Here is a 17,591-nt window from a genome sequence, read left to right as displayed (position 1 = left end):
ATACAGTTGCCAATGCCGTGCCCCCATTATCCACTCTTTTCTATCAGGCCCAACCTCTTGTTTCCATCCCAGTAACACCAGTATGATCTCATTAGTAGACTAATCCATAAGTTGTATTAGAGTCCTCGTGATCCAGTCATTTCCAAAAAGTGCAGTAGCAACCAATCCTTCAAAACAATGAGGCTTTTTGGGGACCTATTAGGTCCCAAATATCACAGTAAGATAATACATATATTAATTGGTATCATTCAGCCATATATCAATGTCATATATCATGGAGTACATAATAAATATGCCTGTTAATTTTATTAATTAAAAGTAATGAGAGTAAGCTACAGTAAGCTTTCTAGTATTGGCACAAACACAACACTGTAGGTTCTGAAAGGTTTTGTTATTTAATTTGAAAACAAAAGATGAAAAGCATATTAAAGTATCTTAGGTTTCAAGTCAGGTATATTATACTTCTCTTCCAAATGCTCATGTTGGGCAGTCTCCAGGAGAGCCGTGGAATCTATGCATTGCCCAGCCAGCTCCAAGGCCAAACCTTCAATATTTCTCACAGTCAGTGCTTTCCTGAATGAGGGTGGCTGTGCAATTTGAGAATCAAGAGTTTTATTTTTAATGGCAAGAAGCCTGAATTATTTCAGAGTTGAAACTGGATCCCATAAAACCCATCTCCACTTCTTCTATGCCAAAAAAGCTGTTCTTTTCCACATATGGTTAGTCTCCTTTTGAGTATACTTTTGTAAATTCTCTTTCCCCTGTGAAAACTTTGTGCCTTGTTTCCTTATAAATCTGTCATCTCTCCAGGCTTCAGTTGACACTGGTGCAAAGCATATACAGCTCCTGAGGGATTTAGAAACACTGAAAGGACTTTTCCAGGGGAATTGATGAGGCAGTGAAAAGAGGCCAGCTGAATTTTCATTTTGAGTTAAAAAATTCAAAGGAACTTTGAATATTTATATTCCCAGATTTTATGAAACATTAGGCACAATTTGAAAATTTCTATTTATTTTTGGAAGAAAGAAAAAAATTAGATTAACAATGAAATCAGGCTGACACTTAGGTATAAGGCAGAAGCATGAATTAATATTTGGAGCAAGGCTGAATACCTGTCAGGCTTGATTTCTCAACTGTGCGTTTTTAGAAAGAGGAGAATGAAAGTGAAGACAAATCACTTAGCTTAAAGCTGTTCTTCTCTGGGTAATATCTTTTGCTACTTCTTACTATGTTTGAGGGAAAAAATAGTAAATTCATACTGCATTTCTGTTACAATCACCAGTCATTTTGACAGGCAACATGTTCTACATAAAGAAACAGTTACTTTTCCTAATTTCAAGGGAATATCTATATTTTTAATACTAAGTATACGAAAATTAGTGCAGTCATAGGCAGTGGTTTACATGCTACAAGATTAATGAATGTATTTAAGTGCACAATGGATATTTATATCTCATGGTTTAGGAGGTTGAGAAGTCCAAAATTAAGGAGCAGGTAGGTTCAGTGTCTACTAGTTCCCTGCTGACAGCATGGTGCCATTTTGGCTAACGCCATAGTCTCATCTGGAGGAAAAGTGGATTGGTTAAAGGGTTTAAGTTAGTTCCCTCTGGGCCTTCTTTAAGGTATTATGGATTGATAATTTTAAAATATCAATTTATATAAGAAACATAAAGTGCAAAATTCTGATTTTTTTGCAACAAAGCAGCAAAAAATTACAGTATAATGTTAAGAATTATAAAATGGTTTGCAGTTATATTTAACATATAAAATCTCAGGAGATATAAATATATTAGTTGAGATCAATTTCAGATTGTCAAGATTCAGAATAAATAGAAATCTGACAAGAGATCTCCATCACCCCACCATGGTTAGGGTTCATACTGTGAGTGTCATCAAGGCAGATGACAGCTTAGCCAACCAATATGAGCTGTTTCTTCCTTTTCTTAGATGACAAGATGCATTCTTTGTTTCAAAAAAGTTGTGTCAATGGTTTAAAATTTCTCACTCTTTCAAGTTTTTTGAAACCAAAAAATAATTGTAGTCTCTAGTTTTAACATAATCAATCTAACTCTAAATTAAAGAATTTGTGGTGAACACAATTCATTTTATGTAATGTGTATGTGTTTATATTGTTCTATTTTGTTGGAATTTAACTTGACATAACACACATACACTATTAACAGAATCCAGAGGAATGAACCAAGAGAAGAAAGGTACTTAGATAAGGACAGTTTTCTACTGTTGCGCCTAAAATATATCCTTTAATCCTCCTACTGTTTTGTATGTCAGAAGTCTGAGTGGAATACAATGAGTTCGCAGCTTAGAGTCTCACAAAGCAGAAGCTAAGCTGTCAGCAGTGTTGGGTTCTCATCTGGAGACTCAGCTGGAAAAGAACTTGTCCTTAAGTGCATTTGGGTTATTGACGGAATTTCGTTCTTTCTGGTGCTGGACTTACAAGGAGTCACTCGATTCAAGCAGGGTCACACAATTAATGTTTTGAGGAACTTGAGGTCAACTGATCAGTAACTTTAATTGTATCTACACAATCTGCTTGTCATGTAAAAGACCATAATCATGGGGCAGTCAGAGGACAGAGATCATGAAGGGAATCTTGGATTTGACTGACCACACTCTCAGAATCAAGAAATCTAAAGACTATAATCTCCTGATGGTTAGTTGAGAGCTGTGAGATTTAACCTTGTGCTGCAGTATCATTAGATTAAAAAGTGTCTAATGAATTATTCATCTGAATTCCTTTGTGATTTCATGGGTATTTGCTACTACCTTCATTTTGTAAGAGAAAAGCATCTTTCCACATATATGATAGGATGGTGGATGCTTCTGGCCTGTTGACCCGTCGCTAGTGCCATGCCCAGTATCTTTGCTCGTAGTTCACAAAAAGCCTATTCTGGGCCTGAAACTGTTACGTAACCAGCCATTCATACTGAACAGAGCACCTTCTCTAGGTCTATTCCATGGAAACTTAGGCCCAGGGAAAGGGACGCTGTGTGACGGCCAAATGACAGATATGTAACATGGCTGTGTGATCTGACTCCTGCAGTTGGCTGAAGGTCACACCTCCTTTTCACATTTCATTCCAGCCTCGGAGGGCAATGACCATGAAGTCACTTCTGAGAGCGCTGGTGAGCATGCCTCCCCACTACCGCTGCCTTTGTATCAGCCACCTCATCGGATGGACTGCCTTCCTGTCCAACATGCTCTTCTTCACAGATTTCATGGGCCAGGTAAAGCGTAAGTCTGCCCACATATTAAGGACTCACACTCAGTCGTTCATCAATACTCTCTTTTAGGCTGATTTCTAGAATACAGTAAGAGTATACAGCATAGTACAGTGAGAGTCTAAGAAAGAGTACTTTCAAGAGCTCGCTTACAGAGAAGTTTTAGAAGCAGGTGCCATACCTTTATAACTAGAGGACACTAGGAGAACTACTAGTACTCAACTGAATACAAGAAGTAGGAGCCAACCGATATGAGCTGTAGTGATCAAGGCAGGCCTCATAGAGAAGGCCCAGTATGATCTGGCCTTGAAGTGGGAGTAGAATTTGCAGAAATGTGGAAGAAGGATGACACATTCCAAACAAGAAGAGAAATGGCATGTGTAGAAATGCGTAAAACACCTGCTGGCTATACCAAAGGAAGGGCATAAGGACTGCCTAAGTCAGTTGAGGTCAGATGAAACAGGGGTGGTACAGGTCCGAGGGAATGTTTTTAGATGTGAAGCATAGGCATGAGTCTTGCTGAAGGTCCTCGAGTGGGTATGATTAGAAGAAAGTGGTGACCAGGCCATGAGGTAAAGAGCTCTGCGCCTTAAGAAGGGTCCCTTGGGCAGCTTCATGTTTGTTGTTCTTAAGGGTGGATACACAGAGTAAATAAAAAGGATTCCCTGCCACAATGCATTTATAGCTCAACGTCTCTTACCCTGTCTTTCAGATCGTGTACCACGGGGATCCATACAGCCCACACAACTCCACAGAGTTTCTCATCTATGAGAGAGGGGTGGAGATTGGGTGTTGGGGCTTGTGCATCAACTCTGTGTTTTCTTCAGTTTATTCTTGTAAGTCTTTCTCTCCTGAAGGTATCTTCTAAAGGTCTCTGGTGTAACAGAATCAAGATTTTGTATATCTCTATCTATATTTTTATCCTAATTATAAGAGATATGTGAAAAATATATGAATGTCAGGCAAAACTTAACACTACAGGAAATATTCTTTCTCATAGTGAATTCTAGGTATTATTTCCCTCAGCAATTATTTTGTGCTTGAGGACTCATCAAAATGAAATGAAGGGCTGGGGATTTAGCTCAGCAGGCAGCCATGAGTTCGATCCCCGGTACTGGTAAAAAGGAAAAAGACGAAAAAAAAAAAAAAAAAAAAGAAAGAGAAATTTTATACACAATGGCAAAGTGCTGAATGAGTGAGAGCTACCATCCCAACCAGCCCACGTTTTATTGGAACAAGATCTCTAGTAGTATTTCAGAGATGGGCTTATCAGATTTGCAGGTGACACAAAAGAGAAACGATGATTAAAATGTCACTTTACAAGACTGTCATATCAAATAACCTTAACTCTGGTGCTCCCAGCCATATGTTACAGAGCCACTGTCCAAGACTGAGAACAACTTCTCAGGCACCAGCTTCCCAAGAGGTCTTAGCCTCTTAATCTTTCAGTTGTCTAAATTTCCACTATGAGGCCATGGGATACTGTATTTAGTTGCTATAAGTCTAGGGCATCACACAAGTTCAGCTTGGGCTTGCTGTTTATGGCAAGCTCCAGGCTCTTTGTACATTGAATCAAATGAAATGTCTACCCTGAAATATTTAAGTATGTCCTGTGCAGTGGAATTTGAATCCTAATGATAATGAGGTCTTCTCATTGCTCTCTGCTCCTCCACCTTGAGAGGAAAAGCTGACCCTCAACTCAGAGCTTCAAATTTTGCTCAGATTCAGGGACAGCAGTGGTATGACCCAGCCTGAGGAAGAAGAGAGAGATGGGAAGAATCCTTGTCGTCATTCACAGGACAAACACTGTCATTCTTGTAGGGAGAAATCTTTCCCTGTTCTCTGCCCTGTCATAGCACAAGAATGCTTCTTTCAGATTACCTCAAAACTTGCTACAAATGGGAGGAGATAGCCTAATAAACCATATAAGGAATTAAGGTGACCAATAATCATAAAGTCATAGAAATTGCTATTTTGGAATGTATGACAATCAAACAGTGGTGGTTTAAATCTTATATTTCTTCACAAAGACTTTTTTTCTCCCTGGAAGTATGTGAACTAAGAAAATTTAAGGAGGAGGAGTCAAATACTTGAAACAGTATCAGAAAGCGACAGGGTCTAATAAATTATTCCTTTAAATTTCTTTGTGCTTTCATGGGGCTAGGGGCCTATTTACTACCACCTTAATTTTTGTAAGAGGAACACGTTTTTTTTCCACACATAATTAGTATTTTAACTTTGTGCTAGTTTTAACTTTTTCCTCCCCAAAGAACCCCTGCTAGGCACCACTCAGTCTAGTTTGATACCTAGATGAATTTCATGACACTTAAATATTTAAAAACCATGTTATATTCAGTCCCTTTCTTATTAAAAGCTATGTATGAAATAAACTATGATTTAGATCATCTTTTAAACTTTACTAATGTATACATCTATGAGATCCCTATTATTTTGAATCCAAGCCAAGATTTTATTTATAAAACACCACCCGGCCCAGCTTTCCATACCTATAGGACAAAGTCCATGTCTTGAACTTGGCATTTGAATATTTTCAGATTGGCTTAGTTCACTCTTTGACTTCTATTGCTGAATGCAAATGAACCACCCTAATGACCTAATGACAGCTCATCTCTGTGGATTTGCCAGTGCTTTTAGTTTCTTCTGCCTGACTTCTTCTATTCCTCCACCAACATAATTCCTAATGATGCCCTTCAGCCAGCCTAAAATATTACTTCCTCTATGAAACGATGCAAGATTTTCCCCTGTACCCTAGCTCACCCTGGCCAGAATCAGTCCTTTTTTTCTCTTCCAGAGCACACTCTGTTGCCTTCTATTTTGGATTCATCCCATAACATCAGATTTAGACCCAGTATCTCTACCTAACACTGCTCAACAGGGCAACCTTGAGGTTGGGGTGGGCTGTGGTGGTAAGGGACTTTTTTTTGCAAGCTCCTGTTACATAGCAAGCCACACTTATGTCAATCACAATAACAATCTTAATTGGTCTTAATGAACACTACTATTCATGGGTAATAAAACAACACTTTCCCTTTAACCCTAAAGAAAAAACTGTGCAAAGAGATGGCTACCCCTGGCTATCAGACTGATCAGAGGACATTGTATGTTTGATCCTGAAATCTATTTGACTTCTATCCATAAATGGGCATTTATTGGTCAGACTCTCAGTATTTGTGCTGAAGTTACTTGTGCTTCCAAATATCCTTTTGTCCTTGGATAAGATCTAAATATTGATGGTATCTTTCAGATACCTAGACACCTTCGATTACGTTTTGTGCATAAATGTAATAATTAAGCAAACAATGTTTTCCAAACTTACTGTGAAACTGACCTGCTTGAACTGCATCTATTTTCAACTTAACAACAGCCCTCCAGACATGGGATGAATTTAATAGAAAATCTGATGCTGCTTGCTTGTCATTTCCAGAGCTTGTCTTACACCCAATGACCTCAGACAGCGTTTTGTCTCATAATTAATTTAAACGCACTACAAATCAGGTTTTTTGTCTTCAAGGTAGAAGTCTGATGTTTATGTGGATAGATATGAAAAGTTTCATTCTTTAATAGGTACATTTCAACATCTATAATTTATCCTTCTTTTCAGCAGAATTAAGTAGAAGAAAAACAAGGAATGCACAGATTTAAAACTGACTTAGGAAGGTCAATGACTAGGGGAGTTTTCTTTACTTTTGTGGCAAACAGTGTAAAATATCTTGAAGCAGAGTTTAATTAATTTTGTAGATTAGCTCCATTCCTACAGCTGTATGAGCAAGTCAAGTTTACCTGCTTCAAAAGGAATCAAATTAAGGGTCAGCTATCTGCAGATCAGCCATTGCTTGTAGAAACAACAATAGCCATATTAGGTGGACATCTTTTATGTCCTCAGCATTTGGCTAGGTTATTTTTCTGGCATTTCTTCATTTGATACTGGTAATAACTCCGAAAAAGTTGTATTACTCCCAGCTTCCAGGCAAGACAACTGAAGTGACACAAAGTTAAGAAAGATGTCTATGTGAGGGAGCCAGCTGTAGACCTGGTGAGCACTTTACCAGCCTGAGAAGGGTTGACAAATCAGAGAAAGTGTCTTCAGAGAATTGCATAGATTTTACTTCTTCCCTATATGTGTAGACTGCATTCAGATAGGGACCAATAAACTGTGAGTGACTTACGTCATCTGGAGAAGTTCATTTATCTCATTTTCCCCAGATGACATTGGAAATTAGGTTCAGAGTAAGTATACATTATCACATTGGTATTATTGAGCCAGACCTCTTCTGGTTTTTATTTCATTTTATTTTATTTATGTTGATTCTGTAAACAATGCTGGAGATCAAATTGAAACCCCACACATGCTCGACCACTGAACCACTTCCCAACTGTGAGCTAGACCTCTGTAAGCAGAATAACCCCCACTGTTCTTCCATGCCTTGCAGCACCAACAGCCATCGCCCACAGAGGGCTTTTTTACATCTCTTTTGCATCTTTCTTCTATTCACCTGTTTGCTAAACTGTGCCTTATTCTCCTCTATGGAAAAGAAAATCAGCTTAGCAAGGCAATTTCAAGCTGTCTCTTTTTATAGAGGATTTAAAACTGATGTCTCAAAAAAAGCCAGTTGTTTTCAACCCATAGATAAGAGGTTCTTTTGTTCCTAATTTAGGATTGAAAAAGTCTGCTAAAAAAGTGAGTCTTCAAAAGAAGGATTATCTGAAATTATTAAATATTGTAAGACACTGCCAGCTGTAATTTGTCCCTTTCTTCTCTCCACAGACTTTCAGAAAGCTTTGGTATCCTACATCGGCTTAAAGGGTCTTTACTTCATGGGGTACTTGCTGTTTGGCTTAGGGACAGGATTTATAGGACTCTTCCCAAATGTGTACTCCACCCTGATCCTGTGCACCTCGTTTGGAGTTATGTCCAGCACTCTGTACACCGTGCCCTTTAACCTCATCACTGAGTACCACCATGAGGAGGAGAAAGAGGTGTGTGCTCCTTGAACCCCTGCCTTGGATTCCTTGAGGTAGGATGGTAGGGATGATGACCCATAGCTCCTCCCTGCACACTTAATAAAGCCTGGGCTCCCCAGGGATCCATACCCCATCTATCGCCTGGAACTCAGACCACAGAGGAAGATCATAAACAGTTCCTATAAGAACACCTGGCTGAATATTTTTGCTCTAAAATTGTTATTGCTTCTAATAGAAATGTGCAACTTGTTCCTTATGCAAAAAGGCATATGGTTCTTTGACTAGAGCAGTGACACAAAAGCCAATGCAGTAACTTTGAGTTTAATCCATCTCAGTACAAAACTGCAAAAACACTAAACATATGTCTATGAGACCATAATTCTGACTTTCTTTTTTGCATTATTTAATTTGCAAACACAATAGGCCAGAATGGTACCAAGGTCTGGGACTTTTCAAGCAAGGGTTGCAGCTTGCAGCCCTCATCTTTTGGCAAACATGGTCACCAATGATGACCAGCATGGTCATCAGTGAAGAATGGGGGTTTTGCTGTTAAAGAGATCATCATCATGAGGAACTGTCCCTCCATGGAAAATGCTATATGGCACCAAGCATGAAAACACATAATCTTTAGACTAGAAAAACTTGGATTAAAATCCTGCTTCCCCTATTTTGAAGCTGTGTGACCCTGGGGATGTTATTAAATCATTTATGCAATAGCACTTTTAAAATGAATTCATTTTAGATGAGGTAATATATCTACATCACTCAACAATCACAATCTCAAACAGAAGTGTGCTTTGTAAAGTGACTCCTTTCATGATTTTGCTACTCCTTCTAGCCATGTTACTACTCTTTATTAGTTTTTTAAAACTTTCTAGTATTTTTAAGTGAAAATCAAGTATGAACTTATTTTCTTTTTTCTTGCCTATTAAAAATATATCTTTTTTCTACACCAGGTTGATTTTACTTAACATTATAGGAAATCACCATTTAAACTGTTGGGAACTTGGGCTGGAGATTTAGCTCAGCAGCATAAGTGCCTGCCTTGCAAGGGCGTGGTTGTGAGTTTGATCCCCATATGGCTAAAAAACAAAACAAAACAAAACAAAACAAAACAAAACAAAAAAAAACTGTTGGAAACTCAAAAATCATCAGCAGAGAAATAACACTTACTATATAAATTTGCTGAAAAATTGAGCAACATAGTGTATGAAATATGCTTAGCATAGTGCCTATTTAGTACCTTTCTGATAAGAACTAAAGCAATAATGTCTAGTACTACTGTTATCATGAGGATAATGATAATACATGTATCTAAGGCAGTAATAAGAATGAAATAAAGTACTAATGATTATAAATGAATTTACACAAAGCTAGCATAAAAGAGACAGCTAAAAATGACAGTCAATTAAAACCAAATATTCAATATTAATTGTTAATTTATTAATATTAAACAATGAGTCACTAAACAGTTAATATCGATAATTAATCAAACAACCATCTTTGAAGTGGTTGAATTGATTTTTATGTTGCTTCTGCTGAGTGCTTTAGAGATTCAGCATCCTTTTGAAAATGTTTGAATCTTTAACACTAAGCAGAAAAAGAATAGAATTCACCCTCTTTGTTGGGTTTTACCACATTGTGTTAATGGCTTCTTAGGAAGAGATCATTTTTGCATGTGTTAACCTTTGAATCTCACATGTGTTACTGGTGGGCCTGGGAGGGAGGGAAGACAGCATCAAGCAGGATGGAGGAGGCCTGCTACCTGTTTTTGTACAGTCCATGGCCAAGATTTTATTTTAAATTTTTAAATGATTGAAAAATATCCCAGCAAAGGATAATATTTTATGATAAGTAAGATCGACATGAAGTTCAAAACTAATGCCTATAAGTTATGCTGGGATGCAGTTTGTTTATGCATAGAAACTATTTTTGATTGGAAAGGGAGTTACGTCCAAGGCCTTATGACCCATGCAGGTATTTACTATCTGGCTTTTATTGAGTAATCTTCTCTATCTTGGCCCCAAGTGACAGTTCCTTTAGCTCAAAGTGTGTTCTTGTGCTTCCCTTGCAGAGGCAGCAGGCCCCAGGATGGAGCTCAGGCAGCAGCAGCAGCACTGAACGTGGGAAGGGTGTGGACTGTGCAGCTCTCACCTGCATGGTGCAGCTGGCTCAGATTCTGGTTGGAGGTGGCTTGGGCTTTCTGGTCAATATAGCTGGGAGCGTGGTGGTGGTGGTGATTGCGGCCTCTGCGGTGGCATTTATTGGCTGTTGCTTTGTGGCTCTGTTTGTTAGATATGTGGATTAGATCAATAAAGAGACAGTGATCCTACCCTCAGACAGGTGAAGGACATGGCAAGGGAATTTGTCTTTTCTCTGCTTCTGCACCTTTAGAGTCTCCTCACTGGGTGTCCTGATTGTGATTTCAGATGAGGTCATCTGCCCACCCTTGATAGGAAGTCCAGCTCCTTGTATAGCAAATGAAGTCAGGTGTCATTTTCTCCGCTGTCTCTCTGTGCAGTGGTGTAACTGTAACTGGGCACACGTGCCATACATACTGTGTCTTCCTCACTGCACACCAGGGCAGAGATGGATGAGGGAGGGTCTGTTTTGCACAGAGCCTTTCCAATCTTGATGACCCTTGAGAAGCAGACTTGTTCTCCCTGTGATGCTTATATTAATTCTGCAAGATGCTGTCTTTAAAAGTCAGCAGTCCTTACCTAGTTGGAAAGTCACATATCTCACTAAATTTACAAATACTAAAAATATGACTGATGATTTCTATGCTCTTGACTTATTTATACCTAATTTGCTCATAATTAATTCCTATTAACGTGTACCATCCTGAGAAATCTGCTTGAAACTTCATGTTCATTTTTTAACACAGCGAAATTATTTCTGTCTAATCTGTTTTGTTTCATCCTCTGGGGTTGATATGAAAATTTCTCAGTGATCATCTGCCCCCAAGATAAGTAGTATCCTCTGGCAATACCCCACCAACTGCCTCCCATGAGCTGTGGAAACCTGTTGATTCTGAACCTTGGCTTTGCTACTCACTCGTGAACTATTTCATCATCCTAAGATACACTCATCTATACATTTTGAATAATAATTCAAACTGCAGAGAGTTGTGATTAATAATAGATAACATGGAGTGTTTGCCACTACTCTAAATGCTTTACCTGTGTCAACGCAGTAATTCTGAAAGTCGGTGCTGTTACTGCTCCCCCTTTTGCAGATGAAGAAACTAAGGCGGAGAGGAATCAAACAACTTATCTGAAGCTACACAACTGCAGGTGGCACAGCTGGTCTTTGAACCCAGGGCCTCTGTCTCTGCTGCTTCCTTATGGACAGCACCTAATTTGGCGGCTGCTCACTGACTGATAACAAGCTGTGGTCATGGCTGCTGAAGACACATTGTCCCATTCTGCATCCCTAGGTCCACCCAGTCTTTTACAATTGCTTACTGACATGAATTAATACCTAACTAGTGCAAAATGAAGATTTATCTACCTGTCATTAAAAGCTTAGAAAGTTATGCTTTTCCTCTCCTATCTTATCTTGGAGTCTGGGTAGTATGGTTATTGCCCCAGGTGAATTTCTAGCTGACCAAACCCTTCAGGTTATAAAGGAAATTGAGAAAGGAAATGCACTGTCTGGAAAAACTGGGAAACTTGGCTGAGAGGATGTTACTTCTTGACCATCTCCTCATTTCCTTCTTCTCTCCTCTGTGTTCAGTGCTGTGAGAGTCCTTCTGTGCACCTTGGCATTAGCATATCCCTAGCCACACACTCCTCACCACTTTCTACCATGCAGACACATAACCTCATACCCAAAGGTACAGAGGCTCAACAGCGTGCTCTACCTGTGGAATATGGGCTCTAGAAGGGTCCCACAGGGGGCCTGTGGATAGACTCCACACTGTTTGGATGGGAATTGTGGGATCTCATGTACGGGAACATAATCTAGAATGTAGGGGAGGGGCATAGCTGGAGGAGTGGGGCAGAGCAAGGTCCTCTAATGATGAGATGCAGGCAGGGCAGTGCCCTGGCTGCCCAGGCCTAGGGGGAAGACTACCAGGCTACAAGAGTTTGCAGAGAGCAGACTGTCATTGTTTTAGCCTCTTTCCCCTTCCCAATTTCTCCACCAGTCTCAAAAGGCAGCTGCATCCTTGTGCCTCGCACTCACTCTCTCCTTCCTGCTACTGCTTGGGTTTTTACCCTGCTACTGCCCAATGGCCTACTTTTTATTTAAAGAGCCTGTCTCTGCTGTTGTTTCATTATCATCCCTGTGACTGGGCTGGAGTTTCTGCAACACCCTCAAATCCCTTCTTTTTTCTTGTACTATTGCCCATTGTAGCAGAAGAATACACACTGACACACATTCCTAAGAATTGATGAGCTACCCTAATAGGATGAACAGTATTCTATTGTCCAAACTAAAGGACCAACTTGCTCTAATAAGCATCTTTCAGTAAGAGTCTAGAATTGGCAATATGCATGCATATCCTGCCATGGTAGTAGGTGGTTTATCTTTTCTCATGTTGATTTTTCATGTATTTTGTATTTGGGGAGGTTAGGGAGTTTATATTTCAATTACTACAGTTGCTAACCAATATTAATAACAAGTTTTATCTATGAGAAATAGAGGAAGAGTAAAATGACTACTTTTGAAACAGATGCACTGATCTATTTTCTGAAAGGCAACTTCTTGAGATCTGTCAGGATTGAGATCAGGCAGCTTTTATTTCTGTGGAAATTTATATGAATATTTATTGTACTGTATTGTATTACAGACAGTGGAATAAATAATTTCAGAGTTTTAGATCTCGTATTTTGAGCCTCAAATCTCAGACATTACAGAAAATTTCAAAAAAATTACTAAAGAATTCTACATCTTATGAAACCATTTAGACATATTTTTAAACCATTTAGACACATTTATTGTATTAAAATGGTTACATTTAAAGGTGTCTGTATTAGTCTGCATTACCAGTTTCTTGAGCCCCAAACCAAATAACCAAAGAAAACTGTAGCACCTGTATCAATCCTGGCAGGTGGATGGGTGTGTTGATATTTGATCTCAGTTTTCAAAACAGCTTCAAGAAAGAATTTGTGAGAATCTTAACATCTTAAGTTGCTACTCAGTCACAGTCATAAGAAATGTGAGTTACATTCAGAGACAACCCCATTGGCTGTGTGGAAGTTAGAGAAGAATTCAGCATGCATATGCCATGTGCAAAGCATTCTTTACAATAAAAGGAAGTTAGTTAACTATTGTCTTGTGGGAATTCTTATTTCTTACCATTCTTTTGTGAATAATATGAACAAAAAAGAACCTCACACCTGAAATTCCGGTGATCCTTTCAGAACTGTATCTCCACCAATCTCTTCCCTTTAAGATGATTATATTTGACTCTTCCATTATTTTTCCTGTTTCACATCTCTTCTTGAAAGAACAGACTCCTGCTTTTAGGAATTTGGTCTGCAGGAAACCACTGCACATTTCAACAGCGTCTCTTACTCTTCTAAGCATACCCAAAACATCATGGAGCACCCTTCTATTCTCTGGTGCAGAGCCAGAGAATTCAGATGAATGAAAGGAGCATCCCAATTTCCAACAATGAGGTGAGGGGCTGCAGGCATGCTCTTGCTCTCTGAAGGGCTTTTCAAGATGCTCCTGAGTCCTGCTGACCTGTAGCATATGAACCAGAGGGACCCAGACTGCTTGTTCTCAGGGGATCCGGAGCACCCAGCTTCCGAGATGCTCCTGATACACATCCTGCTCAGTTCCCAAGTGAGCACCTCAGGCCTTCTAGGGACAGTGGCCTAAAGACATTTTTGTACTCAGCCTCTCTAATTACACTGCTCTCTCCTGTGTTAAGATTGCTCCCAAATGAACCTCTCTGTTTCCCTTGGGACAGAAGTTTTGCCCCTGGTAACATCTGAGCTCAGAAGCGGCAAGTCTACAGTCAAGCTCAGCTTGTGCCCACTTGCCCTGTTGGAAACATAGATGAAACCATGTCTCCCTTGAGTGGTGGTGCCTCTCCCTTGTCATTTCTCTTGGGACAGACCAACATGGTCAATACTTTCTCCCAACTCTGGAAAGGCTTCTTCCTCCAAATTCACTCTCAAGGCAGCAATTTAGACTTCTGCTCCTCAAGACATTCTTGAAGGTCAAAGAGCACAGGAAAGGTTCTTTGGGCAGCTTTTCTGTCTGGATACAGCTTGGCCTATAGTGCACTCCATAAACATTGCTGGAATAAATGATCAGTTATTTGTGCATTATTTAGCTGAGACTCACTTCCCGTGACCCAGTTTTTTTTGCTTTCCTGATGCCTTTCTGTTTCTGGGAGCTCCAACCCTCTCCAGGGTAGGTAGATAACAAGGAAAGGACACAGGGGTGGCATTTGGAGCGGATCCAAGGCCAGGTTCTGTGGGCTTCACAAAGAAGGTTCCCCTACCATCTCCCCGTCCCCTTTTGTCCTACTTCTTGAAGTGGGGTCCCTCAGTCTCCAGTTATCCACTCTCCTTTTTCCCTGCCTGTGCAGTGGCTTTGTTCTGCTGCATACCCTGAGTCTTACTTTGTGTCATAGGCTGAGCTGCTGGGCAGCGGGTCATAGCGCCCCCCACTGTAGACCACCATGCCAGGTGGGTAATAGAGCAGGTCAGGCTCAGTGCCTGCATGGAACGGTGCCAGGGCCCGCAGTCGGTGGTCTTCTGGCTCTGGCTTGGTGGTGGCAGTGAAAGGACGCATGTTGGTCAGCGAGGGCGATGCGAGCCGCCACAGCAGGTTCTTGAGCGCCTTGCGGAATTCACGGCGCACAAGGCAGTAGAGGATGGGGTTTAGGCAGCTGTTGGAGTGCGCCAGGCACACGCTCACGGGGAATGCATACACCTGGCACAAGAAGTACTCCTGGCTGAAGGGCACCGCGTTGAACTTGATGAGGATGCTCCAGGTGGTGAGGGCCTGGTTGGGCAGCCAACACAGGAAAAAGGATAAGACCACGATGGTCACTGATTTAGTGACCTTGGAGCGTCTCCGAGCGCTGGCTCCAGTCAGGCTTCCCCCAGCGGCCACTTCAGTCCCCACGACGCGGCGGTCGGAGATGAAACGCACCAGTAGCAGGTAACACAGGCTGATGATGCCCAGAGGCAGCACGAAGCCTAGCAGCACCTTCTGCAGGTGGTACAGGCCCAGCCAGAACTGCCTATCACCACCCAGCAACTGGTCCGGGAAGCGCACCAGGCACAGCTCCTCACCCATCACCTTGACGGTGGTGGAAAAAATGGCATTGGGCAGCGAGGCTAGAGCAGCCAGAACCCAAATCAACACACAGAATGCCTTGGCTGAGAAGCAGCAGCTGTCTTCCAAGCTCTGGCCGCAGCAGTGGCCACGGCCGTGCCCTCGGGTCCGGTAGCTCTTAAGGGCTGAGGCCACTGAGTGGTAGCGCGCCACACTCATGGCAGTGAGGAAGAAGACGCTGGCGTACATGTTCATGGACGTCACTATGGACACGATCTTGCACATGGCTTTGCCGAAGGGCCATTTGAAGTCAAGCGCGTTCTCCACCGCCCAGAAGGGCAGAGTGAGCACGAATTGAAAGTCCGTCAGCGCCAGGTTGGTGACAAAGAGGTTGATGGAGGACTTGCGCCAGCCTTGTTTACTCTTCATCAGGTAGAGCACAAGCAGGTTGCCCGCCAGCCCCAGGGCGCAAACCACCCAGTACACCGCGCTGATGAGAATGCGCACCCGGGCCTCTGTGTCGGAGCTGTCTGCCCCGCTGCTACCCGGGGGATGCCCTGGTGCCGCACCATCAGGCAACTCTAGCCCCAGCTCCCACCACAAGTCCTGAAGCTGCAGCGACGCGTTGTCACTAGCGTTGGCAGCCTGGAGAAGGTCCGGGATCAGTCCGAAGAGCTCTGTGAGTGCCTCACTTCCAGCAGCCTTGTTCATGGTGACTGTCGTGGTTGCAGCAGCCACCTGCATGCAGCGCAGGTTCCTCTAGGCCATGTGTGGGGAAACTAAGGAAGAAACTAAGGAAGCAGGATCTCCCCGAGCGTGGTCCCTGCAGAGCGCAAGGTGTGCACCGGAGCTTTCAATAGTAGCCGCAAAAGACAGCGAGCGCGGTGGGCGCAGGAGCTGAGCTGGGCGTCTGCCCTGAAGCCGAAGAGAGCAGAGGGCAGTGCCCAAAGGGAGCCGGCGTCTGTGTGTCTCCAGCCAGAGGCAGTCTCGGGGTTCCCGTTGTGCAGCTGAGACCTCCCTTCTTAATTTTGCGCTGCCACTTGGGCAGCGAGCAGAGACCACCTGCTGCTCAGGAGCGCGACTCCCACCGCTCTGCCTTCCAATACCTTTGCTGGTTTCCTCTACTGCGGCTTGGAAGAGGTTCCTGTGCTTCTAGAGAAAAGTAGAGATCGGAAAGTTGCGTCCACCTCCCCGTCACTGCCTGGAGGTCTGCAGGTGTCTCCGTCTCTCTGCGGTTAACTCCCAGTGAACTGAGGAAGGCGCTTCGCGGTTATACTCGCAGACACCCACGGAACCCGGGCGGCGAGTCCTAAGGAGCATGCGTAACCGGCGCGGGAGCGGGGGCGCTTTCCGAGGTGCTGAACCCCAAGGCTCTGGTGGCAGTGGAGGAGGGAGGGCGGAGCTGCCCGCAGAGCCCACTGGCAACAGCCCTTGTACTCTTCAAACTTTCAGAAGGAAAGGGTAGTATTTATTCTCTTGGAAAAGGTTTGATTTGATTTAGGTTCTCGCTTCATTATTTTCAAATAGTAATACTTTGAAGGGTTTTTTCCTTCTGTTTTCCTTATGCATTTGGTAAAGGGTGGTTCTGAAAATCCAGTCTCCTGACCACTTCCCGTTTAAAAACATGCAGAGCACAGTCCCTATTTAGTGACCTTGGTCGGTCACCAGGAGCTGTCTCCGAGGATGGATCCTTCCTGGAAACTCAAATGCAAGGGTTTTTTCTCTGTCTCTGTCTCTCTCTCTGTCTCTCTCTCTCTCTCTCTCTCTCTCTCTCTCTCTCTCTTTCTCAAATGCAAGCTCTGCTTCTCTCGTTTTACTCAATTGACCACTTCCCTGGGGTCTAGTTGTCAGTATTTCAAAGGTCTCCTTTGTATTCTAAGCTAAACAGAGCACAGAGCACACATTTGGTTGCAGACCTTGCCCATGCCACCTGTCCAGACAGAGATCCAAAGATCCTGGACGCATGCCGCATACTCTCTTCACCTAGATGTAGGCGAAATCAAAGATAATCAGGCTGTTCTTGCTACTATTTTTTTTTTTGAGATGGGAGTCTCGCTATGCAGTTCAGGCTGGCTTTAAGCTCACTTTGTAGCCCAGGCTGGTCGTGAACTCGAAAAGATCCTC

The 17,591-nt window shown here is 42.3% G+C and overlaps 2 protein-coding genes across 3 annotated transcripts in view; one reads left to right on the top strand and one right to left on the bottom strand.

Moving 5' to 3' along the window:
- Positions 1 to 13,495, top strand: part of Slc45a2 (solute carrier family 45 member 2) — a 32,721-nt gene extending 19,226 nt beyond the window's left edge. The window contains exons 4-8 of one of the 2 annotated variants that reach the window (XM_063258046.1): positions 3,102 to 3,245; positions 3,952 to 4,075; positions 8,026 to 8,237; positions 10,297 to 10,411; positions 11,461 to 13,495. In XM_063258046.1, coding sequence (XP_063114116.1) covers positions 3,102 to 3,245; positions 3,952 to 4,075; positions 8,026 to 8,237; positions 10,297 to 10,411; positions 11,461 to 11,606 — 741 coding nt within the window. In that variant the 3' untranslated portion in view covers positions 11,607 to 13,495. Of the gene's footprint in view, positions 1 to 3,101; positions 3,246 to 3,951; positions 4,076 to 8,025; positions 8,276 to 10,296; positions 10,433 to 11,460 lie in introns of those variants that run through there. The other variant, XM_063258047.1, reaches the window with a different exon arrangement.
- A 94-nt stretch (positions 13,496 to 13,589) lies between these two features.
- Positions 13,590 to 17,554, bottom strand: Rxfp3 (relaxin family peptide receptor 3). The gene has a single exon (XM_003470178.4). It carries the CDS (start codon positions 16,209 to 16,211, stop codon positions 14,802 to 14,804), a length of 1,410 nt encoding a protein of 469 aa, XP_003470226.1. The 5' UTR covers positions 16,212 to 17,554; the 3' UTR covers positions 13,590 to 14,801.
- Between the last annotated feature and the right edge of the window lie 37 nt (positions 17,555 to 17,591).

The sequence above is a fragment of the Cavia porcellus genome, unplaced genomic scaffold (genome assembly GCF_034190915.1).
Source record: "Cavia porcellus strain 051 isolate PalLab524CR breed Dunkin Hartley unplaced genomic scaffold, mCavPor4.1 scaffold_11, whole genome shotgun sequence".
In the NCBI taxonomy this organism is placed as follows: Eukaryota; Metazoa; Chordata; class Mammalia; order Rodentia; family Caviidae; genus Cavia; species Cavia porcellus.
The sequence above is the reverse complement of the archived record's forward strand: the minus strand, read 5'-3'. Positions and strand labels throughout refer to the sequence as shown.

Coding starts and splice junctions, on each gene's coding strand:
- Rxfp3 (XM_003470178.4), bottom strand. CDS start 16,211: ATGCAGGTGGCTGCTGCAACCACGACAGTCACCATGAACAAGGCTGCT.